The sequence below is a fragment of the Brachypodium distachyon genome, chromosome 4, assembly GCF_000005505.3.
Source record: "Brachypodium distachyon strain Bd21 chromosome 4, Brachypodium_distachyon_v3.0, whole genome shotgun sequence".
NCBI lineage: Eukaryota > Viridiplantae > Streptophyta > Magnoliopsida > Poales > Poaceae > Brachypodium > Brachypodium distachyon.
The window spans coordinates 11,139,801-11,160,735 of NC_016134.3; the positions used below are offsets into that span (position 1 = coordinate 11,139,801).

At 43.3% G+C, this 20,935-nt stretch overlaps 5 protein-coding genes and 1 long non-coding RNA gene across 6 annotated transcripts; 3 read left to right on the forward strand and 3 right to left on the reverse strand.

The window, feature by feature from the left end:
- The first annotated feature begins 248 nt into the window (after positions 1 to 248).
- Positions 249 to 758, forward strand: LOC104584906 (keratin-associated protein 5-4). The gene has a single exon (XM_010240724.1). It carries the CDS (start codon positions 249 to 251, stop codon positions 756 to 758), a length of 510 nt encoding a protein of 169 aa, XP_010239026.1.
- A 525-nt stretch (positions 759 to 1,283) lies between these two features.
- LOC112268795 lies at positions 1,284 to 3,219 on the reverse strand. The gene is made up of 2 exons (XR_002960265.1): positions 2,627 to 3,219; positions 1,284 to 1,934 (listed from the first exon to the last, which is right to left on the reverse strand). It is a non-coding gene; the product is annotated as an uncharacterized LOC112268795 (long non-coding RNA).
- Positions 3,220 to 4,636: 1,417 nt separating this feature from the next.
- On the forward strand, positions 4,637 to 5,134 carry LOC104584907 (chorion class high-cysteine HCB protein 13-like). The gene has a single exon (XM_010240725.1). The coding sequence runs from the start codon at positions 4,637 to 4,639 to the stop codon at positions 5,132 to 5,134; it is 498 nt and encodes a 165-aa protein (XP_010239027.1).
- Positions 5,135 to 6,569: 1,435 nt separating this feature from the next.
- On the forward strand, positions 6,570 to 7,064 carry LOC104584908 (keratin-associated protein 5-10-like). Its single transcript, XM_010240726.1, has one exon. The coding sequence runs from the start codon at positions 6,570 to 6,572 to the stop codon at positions 7,062 to 7,064; it is 495 nt and encodes a 164-aa protein (XP_010239028.1).
- A 430-nt stretch (positions 7,065 to 7,494) lies between these two features.
- On the reverse strand, positions 7,495 to 11,763 carry LOC100835769 (peptide chain release factor APG3, chloroplastic). Its single transcript, XM_003577227.4, has 15 exons — positions 11,547 to 11,763; positions 11,402 to 11,458; positions 10,961 to 11,041; positions 10,802 to 10,859; positions 10,618 to 10,721; positions 10,493 to 10,544; positions 9,973 to 10,022; positions 9,622 to 9,687; positions 9,357 to 9,521; positions 9,197 to 9,269; positions 8,964 to 9,096; positions 8,654 to 8,711; positions 8,151 to 8,198; positions 7,969 to 8,052; positions 7,495 to 7,882 (listed from the first exon to the last, which is right to left on the reverse strand). Exons 1-15 carry the CDS (start codon positions 11,682 to 11,684, stop codon positions 7,814 to 7,816), a joined length of 1,236 nt encoding a protein of 411 aa, XP_003577275.1. The 5' UTR covers positions 11,685 to 11,763; the 3' UTR covers positions 7,495 to 7,813.
- A 445-nt stretch (positions 11,764 to 12,208) lies between these two features.
- LOC100836074 (acyl-CoA-binding domain-containing protein 5) lies at positions 12,209 to 18,287 on the reverse strand. The gene is made up of 16 exons (XM_003577228.4): positions 17,925 to 18,287; positions 17,406 to 17,510; positions 16,772 to 16,850; positions 16,516 to 16,674; positions 16,314 to 16,391; positions 16,110 to 16,214; positions 15,547 to 15,613; positions 15,374 to 15,435; positions 15,160 to 15,299; positions 14,791 to 14,917; positions 14,565 to 14,679; positions 14,316 to 14,404; positions 13,851 to 13,934; positions 12,874 to 13,638; positions 12,735 to 12,794; positions 12,209 to 12,610 (listed from the first exon to the last, which is right to left on the reverse strand). Exons 2-16 carry the CDS (start codon positions 17,450 to 17,452, stop codon positions 12,530 to 12,532), a joined length of 2,058 nt encoding a protein of 685 aa, XP_003577276.1. The 5' UTR covers positions 17,453 to 17,510; positions 17,925 to 18,287; the 3' UTR covers positions 12,209 to 12,529.
- Positions 18,288 to 20,935: the final 2,648 nt, after the last annotated feature.

Here is a 20,935-nt window from a genome sequence, read left to right on the forward strand (position 1 = left end):
TGGTGTAATATGCGTGACGCAGATCTCGACTTGGCAACTTGGTGCAATTGACATAGACAATATATCCAATCTATAGGTATAGTTGGTTTAGTCATAGGTATGCTATAGGGTCCTGCGTCACATTAAAACGTAGTGCGTATAAAAAGCATAATGCACACGGCTCTTGCTCTATCTTAATTAGGATCTAGTACAATATAGTATCTCCCTCTTGCTAGCTAGCTTGATACAAACTGTGTCCAGCGACAAGAATGGCTTCAGGCTCAAAAGCTCTCGCCCTCAAGGCGGCCACCATGGCTGCCATTCTCGCCTTGCTGGCCCTGCCTTCTTCGGGCCGCTGTCCGTCTCTAGGGCCAGCACCACCACCACCACCAGCCCCCATTGCACCACCACTACCAACTCTGGCTCCAGCTCCAGCTCGGGCTCCGGTTTCTGCACCGGCGGGGCCACCAATATTATGCGGCGACTGCGGCTCGCACTGCAACTCGACGTGTGACGCGTCAGCTCACGAGAAATGCAGGGAGTACTGCTACCATCCCTACTGCAACCCCTGCATGTCGGCCTACCTCCGGGAGCACTGCGACATGGAGTGCTGCCGGCTCAGCAGCAGCTGCAGCTGCGGCCCGTGCGGACAGTCCGCCTTCTATAGCTGCTACAGCTTCTGCAACGACCGGCTGTGCCAGCCCTGCCGGTACGGCACGGCCAGGTCGTGCAGGGAGAGCTGCAACACCAACTGCGCCAACACCTGCCACCAGGAATAACAGCAGTAGCTAGCTAGCGAGATACCATGTGCATGTGTATGCAATGTTGTTTTTCTTCGTTACATAAACTAGATGGTACCCACGCATTGCTGCGGGAATGGGGATACCGGTTTGCTAAGATGCTAAATGCTATGAAAAAGCACTTAAAATAGTGCAAAACATAGAACTGAATTTTGAAATATTCAAATTTGAATTGGATATTAGTATATTTAAATTAACATTTTCATGGTTGGAGAATGGTGATGTGATATTAAAAGAACAACACTATATTTATAGATTGGCAATGGCCTTGGACAGAATCACATGGGCATGGATGTGATAATAAAAATACATGTATGGATAACCTATAGGGAGCCCCCTCAACAACTGTAATATCAGTTTTGTAGAAAATGCTGAGACACTAATCGCACTTTCATTTCCAGATCCATGATATTAGGTTGGAAAATATCAAGTTAGCTTTGCCTCATCACCTAAAGATTAAATTGATAACATGTTAGAATATAATAACCGGCCTTTGTAAAAATATTGACAGGCAAGCAGGATTCACTGCCATTCATTAAGTAGAGGGAAAAGTGTACTACATGATAGAGAGAAACGAAGAGAAGAAGAAAAGAGAAAGAAAAGGAACCCAAGGCTCTCAAGCAAGAGGTTCTACTCCTCCGTAACAGCTTCCCTGAAGAAGCAAATATCACTCTTGATCAACGATACAATAGCAGCAGCGGAAAGAGATTCCTTGTTGAAGATGCGTCTGTTTCTTCCTTCCAAATATTCCAAACAATATAAACAGCCACGGTTATAGTATGTGAAGATTCTTTGCTTTTTCCCAACCTCAGCAGCTTTCTACACTTTTCAAAGAATTTGATCTAGATGCAATGGAGAAAGCGCTTTCGCAATTTGTCTTCATATCAAACCATACCTGTTTCGCAAAAGTGCAAGAGAGCATAATGTGTGGAGCAGATTCAATCAGGATTCAATTGTTTGATCACAGAAACAGCAAAGATCATGGGGCCATCCACGAGAATGAAGTCTGTCCGCAGTCCATAATCGGTTCAGCAATAGGAGCCACAAGAAGAATCTGATTTTCCTTCGCACATCTTTATGATAGTAGATAAAAAATGTGTACATTGCCAAACAAATGTGCAGACGTCACCAAGAGTACTAATAGGAAGAGCAAAGCTGTACAGAAACAGTCCATGAGCTTGAAGGTTTTGAATTTTCTTTGGTTGCTCCATTGCACATTTAAATAAATATCGGTGTGTTAATTTGCTCGCTCACTCCGAAATCAATAAGAGGAAAAAAAATAATAGCTATTGAAATCTTAAAGCAATACGTCCTTGTCATTTCTCTTCAACATTGTGTATCTCGTAAGTGCTTAAATATTCATGCTTTTATCTGACTAAGGAAGGTGCTAGATTCAAACAAACACCAGCAATACGTTTGTGACTTTTAAACCCGTAAGAAGGAATTGCGATCAAATTTCAATCTTGATTCCACTTTCCCTGTGTGAACACATGAAGGAAAGAATAAATGCAGGGTAAATTTAACCAAGATCTGGGAAAAATAGGTGATATTTTCTTAATCATGGACGTAAATGTTTTTCTTGGCACCTGACTGTATCTATAATAATAGAAAATCAAGAATAAATGCAGGGTAAATTTAACCAAGATCTGGGTAAATTACGAACCTTTGGTGATTGTCATAAAACAATTGATGGTAGTAAATGTAAAAATACGAATATATAACCGGTGATATTTTCTTAATCATTAATGTATAATTTTTTTTTCTTGTCACCTGACTGTAACTAACAATAGAAAATTTCAGTGGAATTACAAAGGTCGTAACAATATGCATACTGCATGGACAATTACCTGATCTGAACGAACTGGGCAAATTTGTGTTCCATGACAGACCATAGAGAGATGACTTGCATGGCCAAATGAAGGATAATCAAACAACTTAGCTCACTAAAAGCCACAGTAATTCATGCTAACCACACAAGAACACCAGGAAAAGGAAATCCATCCTGAACCTTCGAAGAGAGAGACCAAGAACACCACGATTAGAAAATTCATCCTCAACCTGAGAGAGAGAGAGAGAGAGAGAGAAATGGGGGAGGGGTGGGTGGAGATAGGATGGTGAAGATCGGCGGAGGATCATGGCTAATTATGAGTGGGAATGGGAAAAGAAAAAGGGGCGGAGCATGGTAAATGGCAGGACGTGGCGTGACCAGCAAAAGTTAATTACTCGATGACTAAGCGGCTGCTCCATGGAGACGGGGAGCGAACAGGCTAGTAACGGACGCTTTGGGAGGGCAGGCGGAGCGGCGCGGAGGGAGGGCAGGAGACGGGGCGCGCGCCTGGGAGGGCAGGGGATGGCAACAACGTGAGTGGGGCATGGGAGGCGAAGCAGCAACGCCATGGATGGGATTGGGAGCGGGCGAGCGGCGCATGGGAGGCGAAGCAGCAGCGCCACGGACGGGGGGATCGGGATTTTTTTCGTCTGCGCAGGTGTAACGAACATCTTGGTGGGCTGCGAACCTGGCCCTGATTTGCACTGTGGAAGCCTGGAAGCGGACGTGGTGGGCTGGGCCGTGAGGACTGGCGAAGTGGCCCTGATTTGCACTGTGGAAGCCTCTGAGTTTACACGTGTTGACTTCTCTTCACCGTCACACGTAAGGGGTATTAAAGTGTATAAGTAGATTGCCTAACTCTTTCCATCAGTTCGGTCTTTTGGTTGCGTTGGCTAGCGCATGAATCTTAACATGGTATCAGAGCCAAAAGTCTCAAGTTCAAGTCTTGACTTTCACAACTTATCTTAAAAATTGATGTCACCCCCTCCGTCCATGTTTTGGCCTCTTGAGCAATTATACCTCTGATTTTACACGTGTTGACTTCTCTTCACCGTCACACGTGAGGGGGGGTATTAAAGTGTATAAGTGGATTGCCTAACTCTTTCCATCAGTTCGGTTTTTTGATTGCGTTGGCTAGCGCATGAATCTTAACATGGTATCAGAGCCAAATGTCTCAAGTTCAAGTCCTGGCTTTCACAATTTATCTTAAAAATTGCTTCTACCCCCTCCGTCCACATATTGGCCTCTTGAGCCATATCTCTGAGTTTACACGTGTTGACTTGTCTTTCCCGTCACACGTGATGGGGGGTGTTGAAGTGTATAAGTGGATTGCCTAGCCCTTTCCATCAGATCAATTTTTTGGTTGCATTTGCTACTGCATGAAGCTCTTCATGGTATCAGAGCCAAGAGGTCTCGAGTACGAGACCCGGTTGCCGTAATTAAATTGCGACGCACTTTTGGTCCACGTTTAGGTATGCGGGGGCCACACGTGAGGGGGAGTGTTGAAATATAAGTGAATTGCCTTGCCCGTTCCATCAGATCGGTCTTTTAGTTGCGTTGGCTAGCGCATGAAGCTCTTCAAAAATGAACACGCTTACAGGCAGCCAAATGCGCACGTGCCATATTCAAGTTTTTGGCAATGGAGAAATTGACATAAAAAATTCATAACATCACACTGGTTCACAAACGGATTGACCGAAAGAAGATAAAAGTTGTATATTTTTTTCAACTTTTTCTGATAATTTCTACTTAGGAAACGGTATTTCATAAACTATCTGTGGGGCGTGAGGGAATAAACTTTGTTGTCAAAAGCACATGCATGAATGTACGTTAGTAACTAAGAATTGACTAAGTACGTTCCAACATATCAAGTCTTCCCCTTGTGAGATGGTCAAATTTACATCGGAGCAGATGAGTAGATCAAACCACCCGCCCCAGATCTATAAACCTCGGCCCATAAATAGCCCCGACCCACAAGTACAGTCTTCTCCTTCACATTGCGCTCGAGCTACTATCACGGTATCACAAAATGGCTTCACTTTCAGCTGCTAAACTACTCAAGGCAACCACGCTGCTCGCCGTCGTCCTCGCCATGCTAGTCCTCCCTACCTCAGCACGCTACCGCTCACGAGCTCCTGCTCCCGCACCGGCTCCGGCGGGGGTCATAGTACGATGCAGCGAGTGCCCCGCGTACTGCGCGGCCGCCGTGGCGGCGGCCGGCCTGTGCGGCAAGTACTGCGACCCCCCGTCATCGACGAGCTGCGACGGCTGCAGGTCCATGGTGCTCCAGTACTGCACGGCGTGCTGCGTCGCCGGCGGCGGCTGCAGCAGCAGCAGCAGCACCGCCGCAAGTGGCTGCGGGGCGTGCAACTACTGCGGCGGGCGCGGGTGCGCCGGCGAGGTGCAGCGCGCGTGCGAGCAGCCGCAGGGCGCCTGCCGCGTTGAGGACGAAGGGGCGTGCAAGGGCTGCCGGGCACGGGAGGAAGAGCATTGCAACGAGTACTGCAAGAGCAACTGCGTCCAGTAAAAATGGACCGATCAAAGTAGCTAGGAGCTAGGGCGACGTATCATGTGAAAACCTCCAGCGAGTTTCATTCTCCGCGTCCAACTACGTGCCTGGCCTGCAGGCCTAGCTAGCTTCATCTAGCACGCGTTTCATGGTCAACTTGTCTGTATATTCGTGCTTCTATGTATGCAATTTATTTATGAGATGCTGTGACACCGAATTAATAAATTGTGTAAGTCCTTTAGTATGGTAAAATACTTAGCAATTTTAATCTAGAATGAATTTAACTTTATTTCCTTGCATGATCTTGCCTTTTTTTTATAGGGAGTGGCTGGAGCTCAGTCGACTGAGATTTCCGTATGATTGATCGATGGCAGCCACCTCTCTTCTGGCCTTTTTTTTTTCCTTTTACTCTTTTGATTTGTTTCTTGCGTTTGTGTTATCTTTTACCGTATAACAGGCTAGGCTGAATTAGGTTTTCTAGTTAACTAATCTGGGCTTTGGAAAAAACAACAGGAACGTATGTATATATATTGTACATCGCGTCTACTAAGAATTGACCCCAATACGTGTGTAGTTTCTGAGTGAATCAAATAAATTTACGGTGTGCCTGTTTCAAAATTACTAATGGAATATGCCTTTTTCTAATTTGTGTTTGATTATTTCAAGATTTTGCAATATGTTTATATTTTTAATTTTCCTGGTTTAAGTCGTAAATCCAGCTTCCAAGCCTTTCCCTTTTCTATTTGTTATGAATACTTCTGTGAACCACTGCCACATCACTGATCATTGTTTTTTTGAAAGCTCCACTGGACATATTGTGCTTTCCCTGACGGCTGCCAGACATAAGAAACAGATTTGGAAACTTGACGTACTCGAATTTCTCTAGGATTGAGCCACCGACAGGGGAAGTCCGCTAGTAAAATAGTTCCTGTCAACCAAACCATCAGCCAAATGAGATTTTCCCCGTCGCTTCAGCTCTGGCCACTGCGAAAACGTATTTTGCCGTGTGCCAAGGAAAAAAAGCAATATCAGCTAGCAAAGCCTGCCAGACTTATTTGCTTCCAATCTGGTGCTTCCCTTGGATCTTAGCTATATATAATTTTGTAGTGCAAGTTACACACTTGGCATGCATATTATACGAATGGAGCCCTGCCAAAATGGATAGCATTTTACTCCCACCTAGCCCAAGGGTCGTCAACTAGCTTGTACTACTTAACATGCATGCATGGTAAAGAGTTGACTAGATACGTGGCAGTACTGCATGCGATTAAGAGTTGACTAAGTAGTACATACGAACATATCAAGTCTTCCCCTTGCTAATAGGCCAAATTTACAACTAGGATCGATCCACATGGCCCGGATCTTGTTAAACAGCCTCCCTTCACGTCTTCTTCCTCTTTAATCTTACCCATATATCTTCAGTGATTCTAGTCCTAATCCAGTCCACCACACAATGGCTTCAGTTTCAGCTGTTGCACTACTCAAGGCAACCACGCTCCTCGCCGTCCTCGCCATTCTCCTCCTCCCTTCCTCAGCACGCTGCCGCTCACGAGCCCCGGCGCCGGCACCGGCACCGGGTCCCTTGCCACCGGCGCCGACTGGTGTGCGATGCAGCGACTGCCCCGCGTACTGCGCCGGCGCCGCAAAGGGCTTGTGCGGCAGGTACTGCGGCGACCGGCAGCCACCGCCGGGCTGCGACGACTGCAGGTCGGCGGTGCTCCAGGGGTGCACGGCGTGCTGTGGCGCCGGCGGCGGCTGCAGCAACGGTACCGTCGGAGGACGAGACTGCGGCACGTGCGACTACTGCGGCGGCACCGGTGGGTGCGGCGGCGTGGTGGAGAGCAGGTGCCAGGGCGCCTGCACCGTGAACCTCCGTGCGTGCGAGGACTGCCGGGCCGTGGAGGAACGGCGGTGCAGCGCCTCCTGCAACAGCAACTGCGTCCAGTAAAAATGTACTGCTTCCGTTCCTAAATGTAACAAGTCCTACGTTTGTCTTGAGTCAAACTTCTTACAGTTTGAACAAACTCATAGGGAAATGTATCAACGAATATCAAATAAATATACTATATATGGAAATATATATCATGATGAATTTAATAAAACTAATTTAGAGTCATATATGTTGGCAGATTTTTCGATATGTTTGGTCAAAGTTTAACTACGTACAAAATCAGTACGTACATTTAGGAACAGAGGGAGTAAAATCGATACAGGGGCTAGCATGTATGATTAAGGAGGTACTAATACCTTTTGTTTCTAGATATAAGGTGTTCTAGTTAGGTCCTAATTCAAACTTTTTAAAGTTTGATCAAATTTATAGAAAAATGTATAAATAAGTATAAGATATGTATCATGATGGATTTAATAAAAAATCCAACTAGTCAAAATCTGCTGACCCATAAGAAAAATCAACAGTATGCAACCCATGTCTATTTTCAGTTGTACACAGCATGTCTACTTCCAACTAGTCAAAATCTGCTGCCACCAGAGATCTCTTCAAGTGTAGCATTATGTCTCACGATATTAGTGTATATGCAAAGTGATCATGAACAAAACAATAAGCGTGTATGTGAGGAAATCCAATCGCCGAGTTGCTTCGTGTACAACTTGGTCTTGGTCACGATCTCTGTCGGTTGTAAAATGTCCTTGGGTGTCCTTTTACAGGGTCTGCTTGAAGCAAAAGGAATAATTGGCTGATCATGCCTTCACTGCAGAAGAAGTAGCCATTTCCTCCAAGAGTTCCTTTTGCTCCATCGCAGCACAGGACTGCAGATATTTCAAGGAGAAAAAAATTAAGATAGACAGAGGATTTATATGTCTTGTGCCATTACATGCTGCGTGACATAACAGACCTGAACAGCCGACTCGATATCTCCTATAAGGAAGCTAGACAATACGAAATTCATCTTCAGCCGATGGTCAGTTACTCTGTTGTCCTGTAATTGAATGTGAAATAGAAAATATTTTGAACATTGACAACTCTGAACATGTTGGTGGCATGAACTAGGCCTTCTGATTAAAACTGTGCCACTACCTTATAATTGTACGTCCGTATCTTCTCCGAACGAGCGCCGGTACCAACCTGCAATTACCAGTAGTAATAGTAATTACAACAGAAGGTATTTAAAAAAAACAGAGTTCCATGAGACAATCTTTTTCCTGTATGCAAATTAAATACTCCCTCTGATCCTAAATTCTTGACTCAAATTTGCCCAAATATGAATGTATCTATTCTTAAAAAGCGTCTAGATACATGTAATATTTCGACAACAATTTAGGATCTGAGGGAGTAGATGTACATCCTTTTTTAATCTTGTCATAGTTTGAGTTAGGTATAGCAAAGAACTATGTTACATGCATTTTGATATAATGATGGCAATTTATATTTTGAGACCGACATGCATATAATTTAATACTATGTGAAGGGCTATTTAGCACTGAGTTCAAACATTATTTGTCGCGGAAAAAGATTTTGCTTCTTTCAGTTGGACATCTATGACCTTTGAAATATATGAGCTTGGAGATCAGACGGCATACCTGCAGTAACCTCTGGGTTCTTATCGACTCTTGTTGTTCCCTTAACTTAATCTCGTATCTGCGATGTTTATAGGAGAGATATATGAAGGATAAAATAAGATCGCTCGATTTATGTAACTATAAATCTACAGCTTATCATTTGAGAATTGTAATAAATGTCTGGAGTAAATATAGGTTCCATTTGTTCTGAAGGTACAACCATGGAATTCCTTTCCAAAGAACTAGAGATAGAAATGCAACCATGATAGTACAATCAAAGAGCATTTTTCCAAGCAGGCAAAAAGGGATGAAATAGAGCATATGGACTTACAGTTTTGCTCTCAGTAATTGGAATGCACGTTCTTTATTTTGAAGTTGTGACCTTTCTTCTGTACAGAATATCCTAATTCCCGTAGGCTTATGAATAAGATCAATGGCTGTTTCCACCTTGTTAACATTCTGCCCTGCATTGATGGAGAGTGTACAGGAACAAAAACCAGTTGTAACTTGTAACATACATTCAAGAGTAATACCAGAACAAGTCACAGTTGAGAGATGAGGCACCTCCAGCTCCACCAGATCTTGCGGTTTTAAGTTCAATGTCTTTTGGATCAATAACCACATCAACTTCATCGGCCTACGATGCCATCAAAACGACGTTAGAAAGCTTCAGAAAAAAAAACCCACAGAAATTCATGCCATTAAACTGGCATCTAATAGTCACCTCTGGCATAATAGCTACAGTTGCGGTTGACGTGTGGACACGGCCCATAGTCTCTGTCTGTGGAACACGTTGAACACGGTGCACGCCTGACTCAAACTTCAGTTTGCTGTAGACTTGTTTGCCCTTCACCTCCATCACATACGTCTTATATCCACCTTTTTCTGCCTGAAAGAGTCGATTCCTTGATGAGCGTGTTGCTATTCATCGATCCTCATATAAACGTGTGTTGCTATTAAGTAGTCAGGTTAAGGTTGCAAGGACATACTTCTGAGCAAGAAACTGGTTTAAACTTCCAATTGTTGAGCTCACAATATTTTTGATACATGCGCACCTGCAGAGAAGACATTACATATTTAGTCGTGGATTATGCAAATAAGATAACAAATATGATGCACTATGATACTTGGACTTTCATTTCTGAAACAGTGGTGAAATCAGGATGCTCTTATGTTGCCAAAACTCAAAATCCATCTTGCATGTTCAGTAACTGTTAGGTTGTTGTCCATGCAAGTCATCAAAATTGTGTCCAACAAGCTTTAGTGTGCTATTACCAGACCAAGCAACAATAGATATACTAGCTCAGTGGCTAAATCATACTCGATTTGCATCTACCTACAAGGTCACCAGCCCAAATTCCAGCTTCATCACCGCCGGTGCCTGCTCTTACTGCAGATATGAAGAAAACAGAATTTTTTTCAGTTCCAAAAGAAGTATAACAGAACAGATTATAAATTAAAAATTTCCACGGTATGTCATTCTTACATTATCTTTAAGTTGATGTTGGAACTAATCCATACTTGTCCGAATAGCACTAGGTTTAGTGGTGTAGTCCGAGTAGGATTTTAGTCCTAGGTAGCTAACCGTGTACGAGTTGGTGTTAGAGTCCTAATCGGACTTGGTTCTGGTGGCCGGCTTGCTAGACACGTCCATGTATAAATATACATGTACACGGTGTTGTCTTGTAAGTTTTATGAGAGTTCATTCAAAGGAAATAAAAGAAAAGAGACAAGGCACGTCTTGTGCCTTTGGCAAAATTATTTAATATCTTGTGTGCGTGTGCGTCTTCCTTCTATTGATTCTTGCGCAAACCCAACAGTTGATAGGTTTGTTATATAAATGAAAATGCTAAGACATACCTTCAAGCAAGATGTTGCGTGAATTAAGAGGATCGCTGGGAAGCAGCAGTACCTGACATGATGAAAAAGTAAGTTACATGAGAAGCAATTCAACATGTATAATGTGCCATATCTGCCCTACCCACCGTCAGTTTTTCCTCGAGCTCTGCGAGCTGGTTAGAGAGAGACTCCAGCTCTGAAGCTATCATCTCTGCCATGTCAGGGTCATCTCCATTCTCTTTTTGCAAAGCTATCATGGTGGTCAAAACACAAAGTTTGTGAGTGTCCACTGCTTAATCAGAGGGAAAATAAATACTGAACCAGGCCAACCTTTTGTTTCTTCAATCTGCCTCTCACACTCCTTAAATTGTCTATATGCACTCACAACCTGAATATTTTTCACAAAAATGTGATTAAACTGGGAGAAAATTATAAGCACAAGGGTTCATTACACATAAGTAAATGCAGCTGGAATTATATCAAATATACCTCGCCCAGATCAGCAACAGACTGTGCAAGTTTTTGGTATTCGCTCGGATCTGAGACAATGTCAGGGTCACCCAATCTAGCCTGAAGAAGATGCTCATTAGTTAGATTCCTGTGTATGGATCATCCATCGGACTCCTTTGTATGGAAAACCGACATTATATGACAATCAAAAGGTAATTTTGCATATCAGTATTGAAAAAAGCATACAGTGTACATTGCATATTGATTTTCTCCAATTATGAGGCAGAGTAAAAAAAATCAGAACTATTCAGTAGCTTTAAAGAATTGAATTACAGTGCTAACTGCTAATCATCAAATAACCTACGCAGGAAAATTTCATAAGTATTAAAATCCTATATGAAATACTTTGTTTCAAATTAAGAGTCCCCAAAAAGGGCCGTAACAAAAATTCAGAATTGAACAGTGAGCAAACAACCATACCGACATTTCTTTCCATGCCTTCTCCGTAGATTCCAGCTTCGATATGAGATGGGGCTCCTATACGAGGCCACCAAAATGAATCCCCAATGGGTTACAACCATTGCTAGCCGCTAACAATGGCGTTGCAAGGTAAGAGGAGCCTTACCGCCATGCAGACCACGGAGGAGGAGGGCTTCCTCCGCCGCTTGGAGCCGAGGAAGAAGGGGCTGGGAGGCGGGCTCCGGGCGGTGGATGCGGTCGGAGCCCGAGGCGGCGCCCGGAAGCCGGCGAGGAAAGCTTCCATCTTTTCTTGCAGCGGGGGGGAGGACGAGAGGTGGTGATGGCGAGCTGAGGATAGAACAGCCGAGTACAGGAAGCGGAAGGTGGAAACTGAAGAAGAGCTGCTCTGCTTCTGCTAGCCATCTGCCTCGAGATTCGTGTGTTCCTCGTGCACCGTCCGTTTGTGTCCTTGCCTGAAACGTCATATACCCAATAAGAGCAGTTTGGGAGAAATAAATTTCAGAAGGGAATTCAAAATGATTTGATTTTGACATGGATTGAGGAAAATCCGAAACCACCTTTTATCTATTCAACAGAAGAAGAGGAAAAAACATACATTTATCAGATTTCACCTTGATGGCTTAATTTTATTTTCCTTTTTTTCTGAACCTACTTGATTTGTATTTGTAGCACCTGGTACCGTACTGAATCTGCAAAGAGAACTTTACTCTGCTGTTGATAACATTCCACAAATGTTCACTTAACATAACAGTCTCATGGCATTTTCAAGATTAGTTTCAGAAACAAGTATGCACATTACTAGATCACTGACAGTTGCACAAATCAATCCATTTGGGTCAATATTCAATAATATCTTTCAGGTTACAACCTTTGTATCAAGCAATACAATCATTTCCATGATGGATCAGGACATATGGATACTTGAGGCATGTTTGGTTCATTACCGCACTTTGGCCGGTTTGGTTGCCACTACAAGTGTGACTTCTGCTAACCTAGGTGGGGCGAAGCGCACGGTAGCCAATCAAACATGCCCTAATGTTTTGATGGACAAAAATAGACACGGTAACAATTGATTTACATCAGGATGCTAGGTAAACTCCATCACCATGGACACCTGGCCTCTGGATCCTAGAGATTCTGAGGTTTTCTTGGTGTAGGTGACCTTCCATCCATCGTCGGCAGCCTTTGCTTCAGATGGAACACTTCAACCTAGCGATGTAAATGTGGACAGCAGCATTACAGGGTCATGGATACAAATGTAGGTAAATTTTGGGCATCAGCATGACAAATCATTTAAAATAGGATCCTGAAACGTTCAACACTGCTGTCATACCTGGAGCTGGAATGCCCTCGCACGCTCTCCTGCTAGAACTCCACGAGTCGAGTGCAGCTCCTGTGTAGGAGAAGAACAAGAGTTGGTACAACAGCAGAAACACTGGCACATGGACAGATCATAGGGGAAATTTTCTCACCTTCTGGGTCTCATCCATTACAGCCTTTAGGAATGCCACTTCTCGCTCGAGGCGCACATTGTCAGCATGGACGGTGTTTGTGGCGTTGTTCGACTCCTCTTGTGCCAATTCAAATCCCGTCACCTTCTCCTTCAGCGCCTCGACTTCCCTGTCTCTCTCAACTAGCCTCTTCTCTAGGTCTTCCTTGCTGTCAATGACAAGAGATAGGTTCTTCTCCGCTTCGTCTTTGCTTGCCATTGCAGCTGAAAGTTGCTCTTCCAAGGCCATGTTTCTCCTGACCAGGTTTGCGATTTTTGTATCATATTGATGGTTAATGTCTGATGAACTTCTGCCCAACCTCTTCGCTTTAGCATCAGCATCTGGAGAAGGATATGCATCAATCCGTAGTTTTTGGTTACCGATCGAGGGTAGCTCAGAACATTCATCAACGTCCTTGTACTTATCGTCATCGATTGGCTTCTGCAGTTTTTGGGCTAGGCTGCATTCCTCCTCCTGACGGAACTGCCTGCGGAGTGATGAGTTGCCCAGGTTTGAATGCTGCAGCATTGAATCAGGGAGGGATTTCCTCCCAGATGAGCTTTCCACTGTTGTGGCGAGACTGCGCCTTGCTACAGAACTAGTAGAGTACAGAGGATCACAGTTGTTGAGGTGATCGGCGAGTTCCTTTGAGCTAGGAGAAGACTCCTCATACATTAAGGGTTCTGCATCAGGGGCAGACCGCCAGCTGAAACAATGCTCATTTTGCAAAACTACTAGTACTTCGACCTTCAAAAACACAAAATAATATGAAATCAGGAATAGTGGCTTGATCACGGAATATTTCAGGTCTCTTACACAAAATATTAGAAAAAATAGAACTATGTTATATAGCAAATATTAGAAAATCCACTTGCAACAAAAGATGAAGAGTTATATCCAGAACTCCAGATAATTGCAAGAAGGGATGTTCTTTTTTACTTAAAAAGGTTGGTTTTCACCTTATCAGATGGCTCCTTCCTGTTTCCTCCAAAAGAAACTAAAACAATCTTATCCCTGTAGTACAAAGGAACCATGCTGAAACCCTGCATGAGTTGTATCTTCAATTGGTCAGCAACTGAAAAATGATAACACCGCAATAACAGGAACCTGAAAAGGATTTTCTTTTGGAGAGTCTGTTGTTTCTGCTATCATTAGGACCAGATCAATATTAAAGACGGCCTTCTACTTTAGTATGGATTCCATGGGGAAACAACTAAAATGATATTTATTTGCCTAGTAAGTCGGGGTATTCGACTCTACAGTATCCATCATAGTAGAGTATAACTCTATACAATCTAAGTTTGCATTTCTTCAGATTTCTAGGAAATACAACATGATATAATATCCACCTTCCAGTGTTGATGTGAAGATGTTACTTACAAGTCATCAACATGGAAGAAAAAGACTACTTGGATTGCACTTACTTTCTTGGTAGTAATTGAGGAACTAGGAGGTACTACACAAACAGACCACCTGGATTCTAGAACATCAAAGACCCAAGTTTCTGGATGACCTGACAGAGAGGAGACTTTTTGTTAGAAGATGATCATGAGCCATGGTTGTAAATGACGCAATTCTTCTACGAAAATGTACATACTTGGTAAAAATGAAACTGAAACACGCATATGTCATATTATATATACAACTGTATGAATGAGTACATAACAACTTACGCTTTTTCTTGCTTCCACCCCCTGCTATATACCATTTAGTCCCGCAGAGAGCTCCACAGCAACCTGCTCGAGGTGATGGATGATGACCATGTGTTTTCACTCTTGACCATACCATCTAACAACAGGATTGATTCTTTTCAGTAGGAAAATAACAAAAAAAACGTGCAGGTTGATATTAAAATCAAAAGAATTCTATCATTGTAAAATGAGGTGATAATGAACTTACTGTTTCAAAGTCTAGAGCGTGAACGTCATTCAGGGTCTTGGATTTTGTTTGGCCTCCAAAAATCAAAAGAATTCTATCATCGTAAAGTGCAGCCACATGATTAGATCTTGGAGAAGGTCCAGCACCTCTGAAACATGAACTTATATTTAGTACAAGAAAACACAGCAAAGAAAAGTAAGAGAATGATTAGAACATGAAGGAGCTTCAGTGCATGGACTATTAATTAAACTACTAGATTTGCGGATAAGTATCGACTTTTGACATTTCAAGGCACCGTGGAGAAACCAAAACACCTTTTTGCTTAGCTTCCATTTACTTTTGTTTGTTTATTGGCATGACACTTCTGAATTCTAGAAAAGAATGACTCACTTATAGTTCAAAGGAAGCCATGTTAAAGACTTCAGATCAAACATATGAAGGTCATGTAGTTTCTTCCCTTTTGCATCTTCGCCCCCAAAGAGAATCAAAACAGGGCCTGCTCTAGTCACTGTATGGCCACATCGACCAACCTGAAATGCGCAGTCTCATGTCATCTTGTAAAGAACAATTTAAGCAGTGTATAAATCAATGTTCAAATTAGTACCGGAATGTCGCCCTTCGATTCCATATGTGACCAGATCTCAGTTTCTGTATTGAATGTCCATACTGCAGTAAAATAAATGATGAAGTCCAAAGTATGTCTTATCAAAGTTTGAAACTGAAGCTGATAAATAAAACAAAACGATGTGAGTTGAGACTTAAATAGCACAGTCTAACCTGATATCCGGTCAGAAGATGGCTCACTTTTTCCCCCAACCAGAATGACGTTCTTCCCCCATGGAACCTAAGATTAAAAACACTACTTTTCTTATTTCAAGTCATCAGTTCAAATGATCATTGCGACCACAAAAGGTAAGACTATTGAAAGGTGAAAAACTATGATGAATGTAACACTTGAGGCCAAATTCACTCAAAGTCCAGTCCGACAGCCCCCACATGGGACCAAGGACGCACATGTGTAGTACCTCACTTGGGTTTTGTACTTGTTTTGCCGAAAATGTATTGCTAACATCAAAATGCTACAACTTCAGCTACAGGCATTATATCGTGTAGCCCTTTATGAACTAGCAATGTGGTACTAAGGGAATGTTAATCATTCTTTGCCTACTTTTACTACTACACCAAAGGAGGCTATAAGAGCAAATCTTCCAGTAAATTTTTAAGTATAAATTATAACCCAAGCACGCACCAATTGGCAATCCTGCATATACTACAAATCCAAAATTCCATGTAAGAAATCGAATAAAACCAGAGTAATAAAGGAGCTCCAAGAAGTATACCAGACAATGACCTTTACACGGTCGAAACTTCTGAGAGCGTCGACCTGGTGATACACGAACTTTAGGGGCCACGGAATCCCATGTAAGCTTGTCTAAGCTCAGTATCTGAAGTATACACATAGGAAAGATGATATCAGGAAGTTAGTTCAAAACTGACGGCCACGCAAAGCAGATGAGCCCCTTGAGAAACACGACATTCATTACCATTGTATCATCCAGCAAATGATGACCGGAATCACCACCAAAGACTATCATTTTGCTCCCTACCATGGCTGCAGCATGCTGTTTAAAACGACGGCCCGATGGATGTGTTACAAATACGAAGATGTCAGAATATAAACTGAATAATGATGAGAAAATCACTCTGTTTTTCTTTACACTTCAGAATGTTGAGATGGCTAATTACATCATAACGAGGACTCGGTTTATCCCCCTCCGTTGACAGCACCGCCCAATTCTCCGAGTTCTCAAATGCACGGCCACTAAGATCAAAAGTATCAGACGAGCAGCGCCAAGCATTCTCATCAGCGCGGCCACTCACTGACGTAGCCACCGGTTCCTCTCCCTGAACACACCGCAGGATTCGATAGCCATTTAAGTACATCGAAATACAATGAATCAAAACAACAAGCGTGTGCAATAATTCAACAAGAGTAGCTCACATTGGGGTAACTGGACCTCTTGGTGAGCCGGGCAGGACTCCGGGAGCCATGAAAAGGATCATGTAGATGGCCCTTCAACCTACAGAAATCACAAGACCATGAAAAGGTGAGAGCAAACAGAATGAATTTACAAAGAGACATTGAAATAGGCAAATAAAGCTGGGGAATAAATGGTTTTACTTCACCACATTAACAAAAAATTCAACCTTTCTCTTGCGAAACAGGAATTGTATGAAAGAACAGGAACACTAAGGTAGCCAAAGTAAAAACAAATCTACACAACAGCTCAACATTTTAATTAGCAGCTCTTTTTCCCAACCAAGATGTTTGGAGCTCATTGTAACCCAAATCTCTTGACCAAAAGAACATTTTGCTTATCCTTGAGATGAACAAAGCCCAACTCTTCTAACATATAAACCATTAAATTAAATCATCTAAATGGGCCAGTGAGTACCAATCAACTGAAGAAAGCTAATTAAGTTACCTCCTAAAATGGAATCTGCGCACATATCTACCAACCAAAAGCCCCCCAAAAAACCAACAACCACCAAGATTCAGGACGTAAATGGATAATAAAGAGGTGAGGGGCTAAATTTATTGGCTCAAACCGTAGGGGCACAGGTAAAAATTTCACCTTCCCAGCTTCATCCGGCGACGAGAGAAGCCGAACATCTTCGGCATTGCGGCGTCTTCAGCTCCAAAAAAATCCCCAGAAAGAGAGCGGCTAAACCCCTCTCACCTACAAAAAAAAAGGAATGGGGTTAAGTGTAGTGGAGCAGTTTGGTTTCTTTGTTGAGCACGAAAAATCATGACAGAAAATATGGAGGAAAAGACAAATCTTGTTTCCTTTTGAAAAGGTGCTGTCTTTGGAACTTGAGAAAGAAAGAACACTAGAACAGCAGGACATCAAGAAATTCAGGGGAAAAAGGGGAGACAGAGATGTTGGGCACGGGGAACCAACCAATAAACTACTAACGCAATGACAGGAGAAAACATTAGCGAACCAAGAACGCTGCATTTGTTTTAGCCTCTCAAGAACAAACAAGAATCGAACCATTGGCGCATCCAAGAAGCAGATAGAAACATAGAAGAAAGAAAGAGGAAGAACAAAAGAGAAAACCGGATTCAGTGAGAAACACAGATTAATCCTTACTCGTTCTTGGGAGCCGGAGCAAGAAGAGGAGCAGGGACTGCAGGAGTAGTGTGAATGGAGCTAGCTACCGGGCGAGCGGCGGCGACAGCGACATTGGGCTTCCGTCGGAGTGAGAAAAGGGTGAAAAGGATGGTGGAGGGGGCGAGAAGCCTCTGTGAAGCCTGCACTGGGCCTCCTCCCTGCACTGCACTGCACTGCAACTGTGTGGTACTCCGTAGAAAAGTTTGTGTGTGGTGTGGTGTGGCAGCAGCAGCCATAGGAAAAGGTGATTCACTTTACTGCTGCTTGTTACACTCACGACTCATGAGAGATGAGAAAATTACACTTTACAGATGTTCCCTTCTTCAGATTTCTGTGTTGATTCACTCCAAATCTTTTCTTGGAGAGAGGAGCTTATGATGCTTTCTTTATATATAAAGATGTGCTTTTTCCTTCAGTGTTAAACCAAAACTCTCCGATATTACAAATCTGATTTTCCTAACCCTGGACCAGGATTTGGTGTTTCTCCTTGAAACAAGGGAGCATGTGATGTGTGTGGCAGAGGAGTCACCTCATCAATGGCCTGAGATGAGAAAAAGGCCTGCATCGGTCATTCACTGGCTCTGACTGCCCGTGGACCAAATTTACATGGAAATCATTGCAAAGGAAACGCACCAAGAGCGTGTGTCTGCTCATTTGGCCGTTTTGAAAATGGCAATTCTTGACCTTGAACTGTAGCAGCCTCGGGCTCACTTGGCTAGCTCGAGATTTTAAAAATATACAGAACTTTTGGAGAAAACTTGACAGAGCTTTTTAGTCATGCGACAACTAATATGCATCGGAGAAAGTAAATATGTTGATATGTGATAGAAATTGTTTGGTGACATCAAACCTTGTATGCTTCCACAATAGATAAACAAAAAATTCTAACATGATGTACATAGACTTCTTTCTATCAATCATCCAGAAGCAAAACTTTTGCGTTTTTTCGAAATAAAAAATTCCAACAGGATACACTCAACCCTCTTTTATTTTCGACCTAGATCAACTGCCGCTTTGAAATGAAACGTACTCACCGTTGCTGACAAAGCATCCACGTGGGCGCCTACGTGTCATACTCCAAAGCGGATCCACCTCGTCCTATGTCCTGGCCGTTTCTCGTGCTACAGTCAGTCAGGGACGGACATAGTAAATCCAACGGACACCTTTTATCATGATCAAGACACGTCCGGTAAACAACATGTGCCATTGTGCACAGTATATATGCACAGTAAAATAAAAAAACGTGTCCATACCGTACTGGAAATTTCATCAGACCTAAATCCTTGTATGCATTCTCCTCTCGTTCAATATTTGCTGACCATGCAATGGGGATCTTGGAGCGTAGCGATGGCAGTAAATTAGTGCAAGCAAGTAGCCCCCGACAGCCGCATTGAATCCCTTCTGACCATGCACCAGGTCCAGGTCCAGGTTCAGGCCAGGAGCTGAACCCTAGTACCAGTAGCAATCTTTTTTTTTTTAGATAATAAGTAGTAGCAATCATGTAGCCGTAGAATTCATTTCTTTTGTATGCATTGACCATCCCAGGTAGTAGAAATGTAAATCGTATATTGGTCTCTCAGAATAGACAGATCCACGTTGATACGGAGCTATGGATGGCGGGAGGGAACACCCTTGTAAAATCTGTTATTACCTCCCAAGCCGATCTATCATCTCACACCTCTCGTTTTGCCAATGGAGATCACGAAGTCCATCGACAAACTCCGAAGAGCCTTCTTGTGGGCTGGGACGGACAAGGTTTCCGGAGAAAAATGCAAGGTGAGTTGGAAGTTTGTTTGCTCTCCAACCGATTTGGGCGGATTGGGGATTCTGGACCTCAATAAATTTTCGAGAGCACTAAGCCTTCGGTGGCCGTGGCTCCAATGGAAGGACCCGGCAAGGGCTTGGGTTGGGTTGTGGCTTCCTTGCGATGATGATGACATGGACCTATTCTACAAGGCGACAAGCATCACGATCGGAAACGGTAAAACTACGAGGTTCTGGCACTCCCCTTGGATTGGAGGGCGCAAGCCCAAGAACATCGCTCCTTCCATCTTTGCAATTTCAAAGCTGAAGAATTCATGTGTCAAAAAAGCTTTGGGCCATAATATCTGGATTAGCAACATCAATATTTCTGAGGGTCTCACAGTGCAGCATCTCATCGAATTCTTCGATCTGTGGGGAAGATTGCAGGCCGTGCACCTGCAGGAAAATGTTCCGGATGACATCACTTGGAGTCTCTGTGCCTCTGGGGTTTATTCGGCGGCCTCGGCATATACAGCTCAGTTTGAAGGAACCGCCGGTTCAATTATGAAGTCTGCTGTTTGGAAGAATTGGGCGCCGTCAAAGTGCAAATTTTTTGCGTGGCTCATTATTCAGAATCGGGTTTGGACGGCTGACCGGCTGCAGCGGCGAGGATGGCCTAACTGCAACCTTTGTCAGCTTTGCAAGAGGGAGCAGGAATCTGCGGCTCATTTGTTCTTCAAATGTCGTTACTCGTTGAATGTTTGGCGAATGATTAGAGATTGGTTGGGTCTCGTTCATATCGATTTGTTACATTGGTCAAGCTTTAATTCGGTCAAGTATTGGTGGTGCTCCGTTATCAACATTCAAGGGAATCGACGAAAAGGCATGGCCACTTTGGAATGAAAGAAACACGAGGGTGTTCCAGAAGATCTTCTCTATGCCCACGGTCGTCGCAAGTAAAATTAAAAGGGAGGCCTCTACTTGGGTGGTTGCGGCTGCCATTCATTTGAGATCTTTCTTACCGCGAGAGTAGTTCGTTCATGTGCCGGTCTGGCTAGATTTTGTTTGAGAGAATTCCATATTTGCCATTGAGAATTTGCCCGTATACCCAAATGCCACTGAGAATTTTCCTGTTCCAAATATGCCACTCAAATTTTGCACGGGGTACAAATATGCCACTACCGTCAGTTGACTGCTAGTTGACCGTTAAGTAAAAGATGAAAAGACATTTTTGCCCCTATGTAGTA

What these genes read in the sequence shown, in the direction of transcription:
- LOC100836074 (XM_003577228.4), bottom strand. Translation starts at nt 17,452, where the DNA reads ATGCCGAAGATGTTCGGCTTCTCTCGTCGCCGGATGAAGCTGGGAAG. An exon ending in ATCTTCTGACCGGATATCAG is followed by an intron (nt 15,436 to 15,546) that starts GTTAGACTGTGC and finishes ATTTTACTGCAG; the next exon opens with TATGGACATTCAATACAGAA. An exon ending in CCTCAATTACTACCAAGAAA is followed by an intron (nt 13,935 to 14,315) that starts GTAAGTGCAATC and finishes CAACTCATGCAG; the next exon opens with GGTTTCAGCATGGTTCCTTT.
- LOC104584906 (XM_010240724.1), top strand. Translation starts at nt 249, where the DNA reads ATGGCTTCAGGCTCAAAAGCTCTCGCCCTCAAGGCGGCCACCATGGCT.
- LOC104584907 (XM_010240725.1), top strand. Translation starts at nt 4,637, where the DNA reads ATGGCTTCACTTTCAGCTGCTAAACTACTCAAGGCAACCACGCTGCTC.
- LOC100835769 (XM_003577227.4), bottom strand. Translation starts at nt 11,684, where the DNA reads ATGGAAGCTTTCCTCGCCGGCTTCCGGGCGCCGCCTCGGGCTCCGACC. An exon ending in CAATTACTGAGAGCAAAACT is followed by an intron (nt 8,712 to 8,963) that starts GTAAGTCCATAT and finishes TAAACATCGCAG; the next exon opens with ATACGAGATTAAGTTAAGGG. An exon ending in GAACCCAGAGGTTACTGCAG is followed by an intron (nt 8,199 to 8,653) that starts GTATGCCGTCTG and finishes TGGTAATTGCAG; the next exon opens with GTTGGTACCGGCGCTCGTTC.
- LOC104584908 (XM_010240726.1), top strand. Translation starts at nt 6,570, where the DNA reads ATGGCTTCAGTTTCAGCTGTTGCACTACTCAAGGCAACCACGCTCCTC.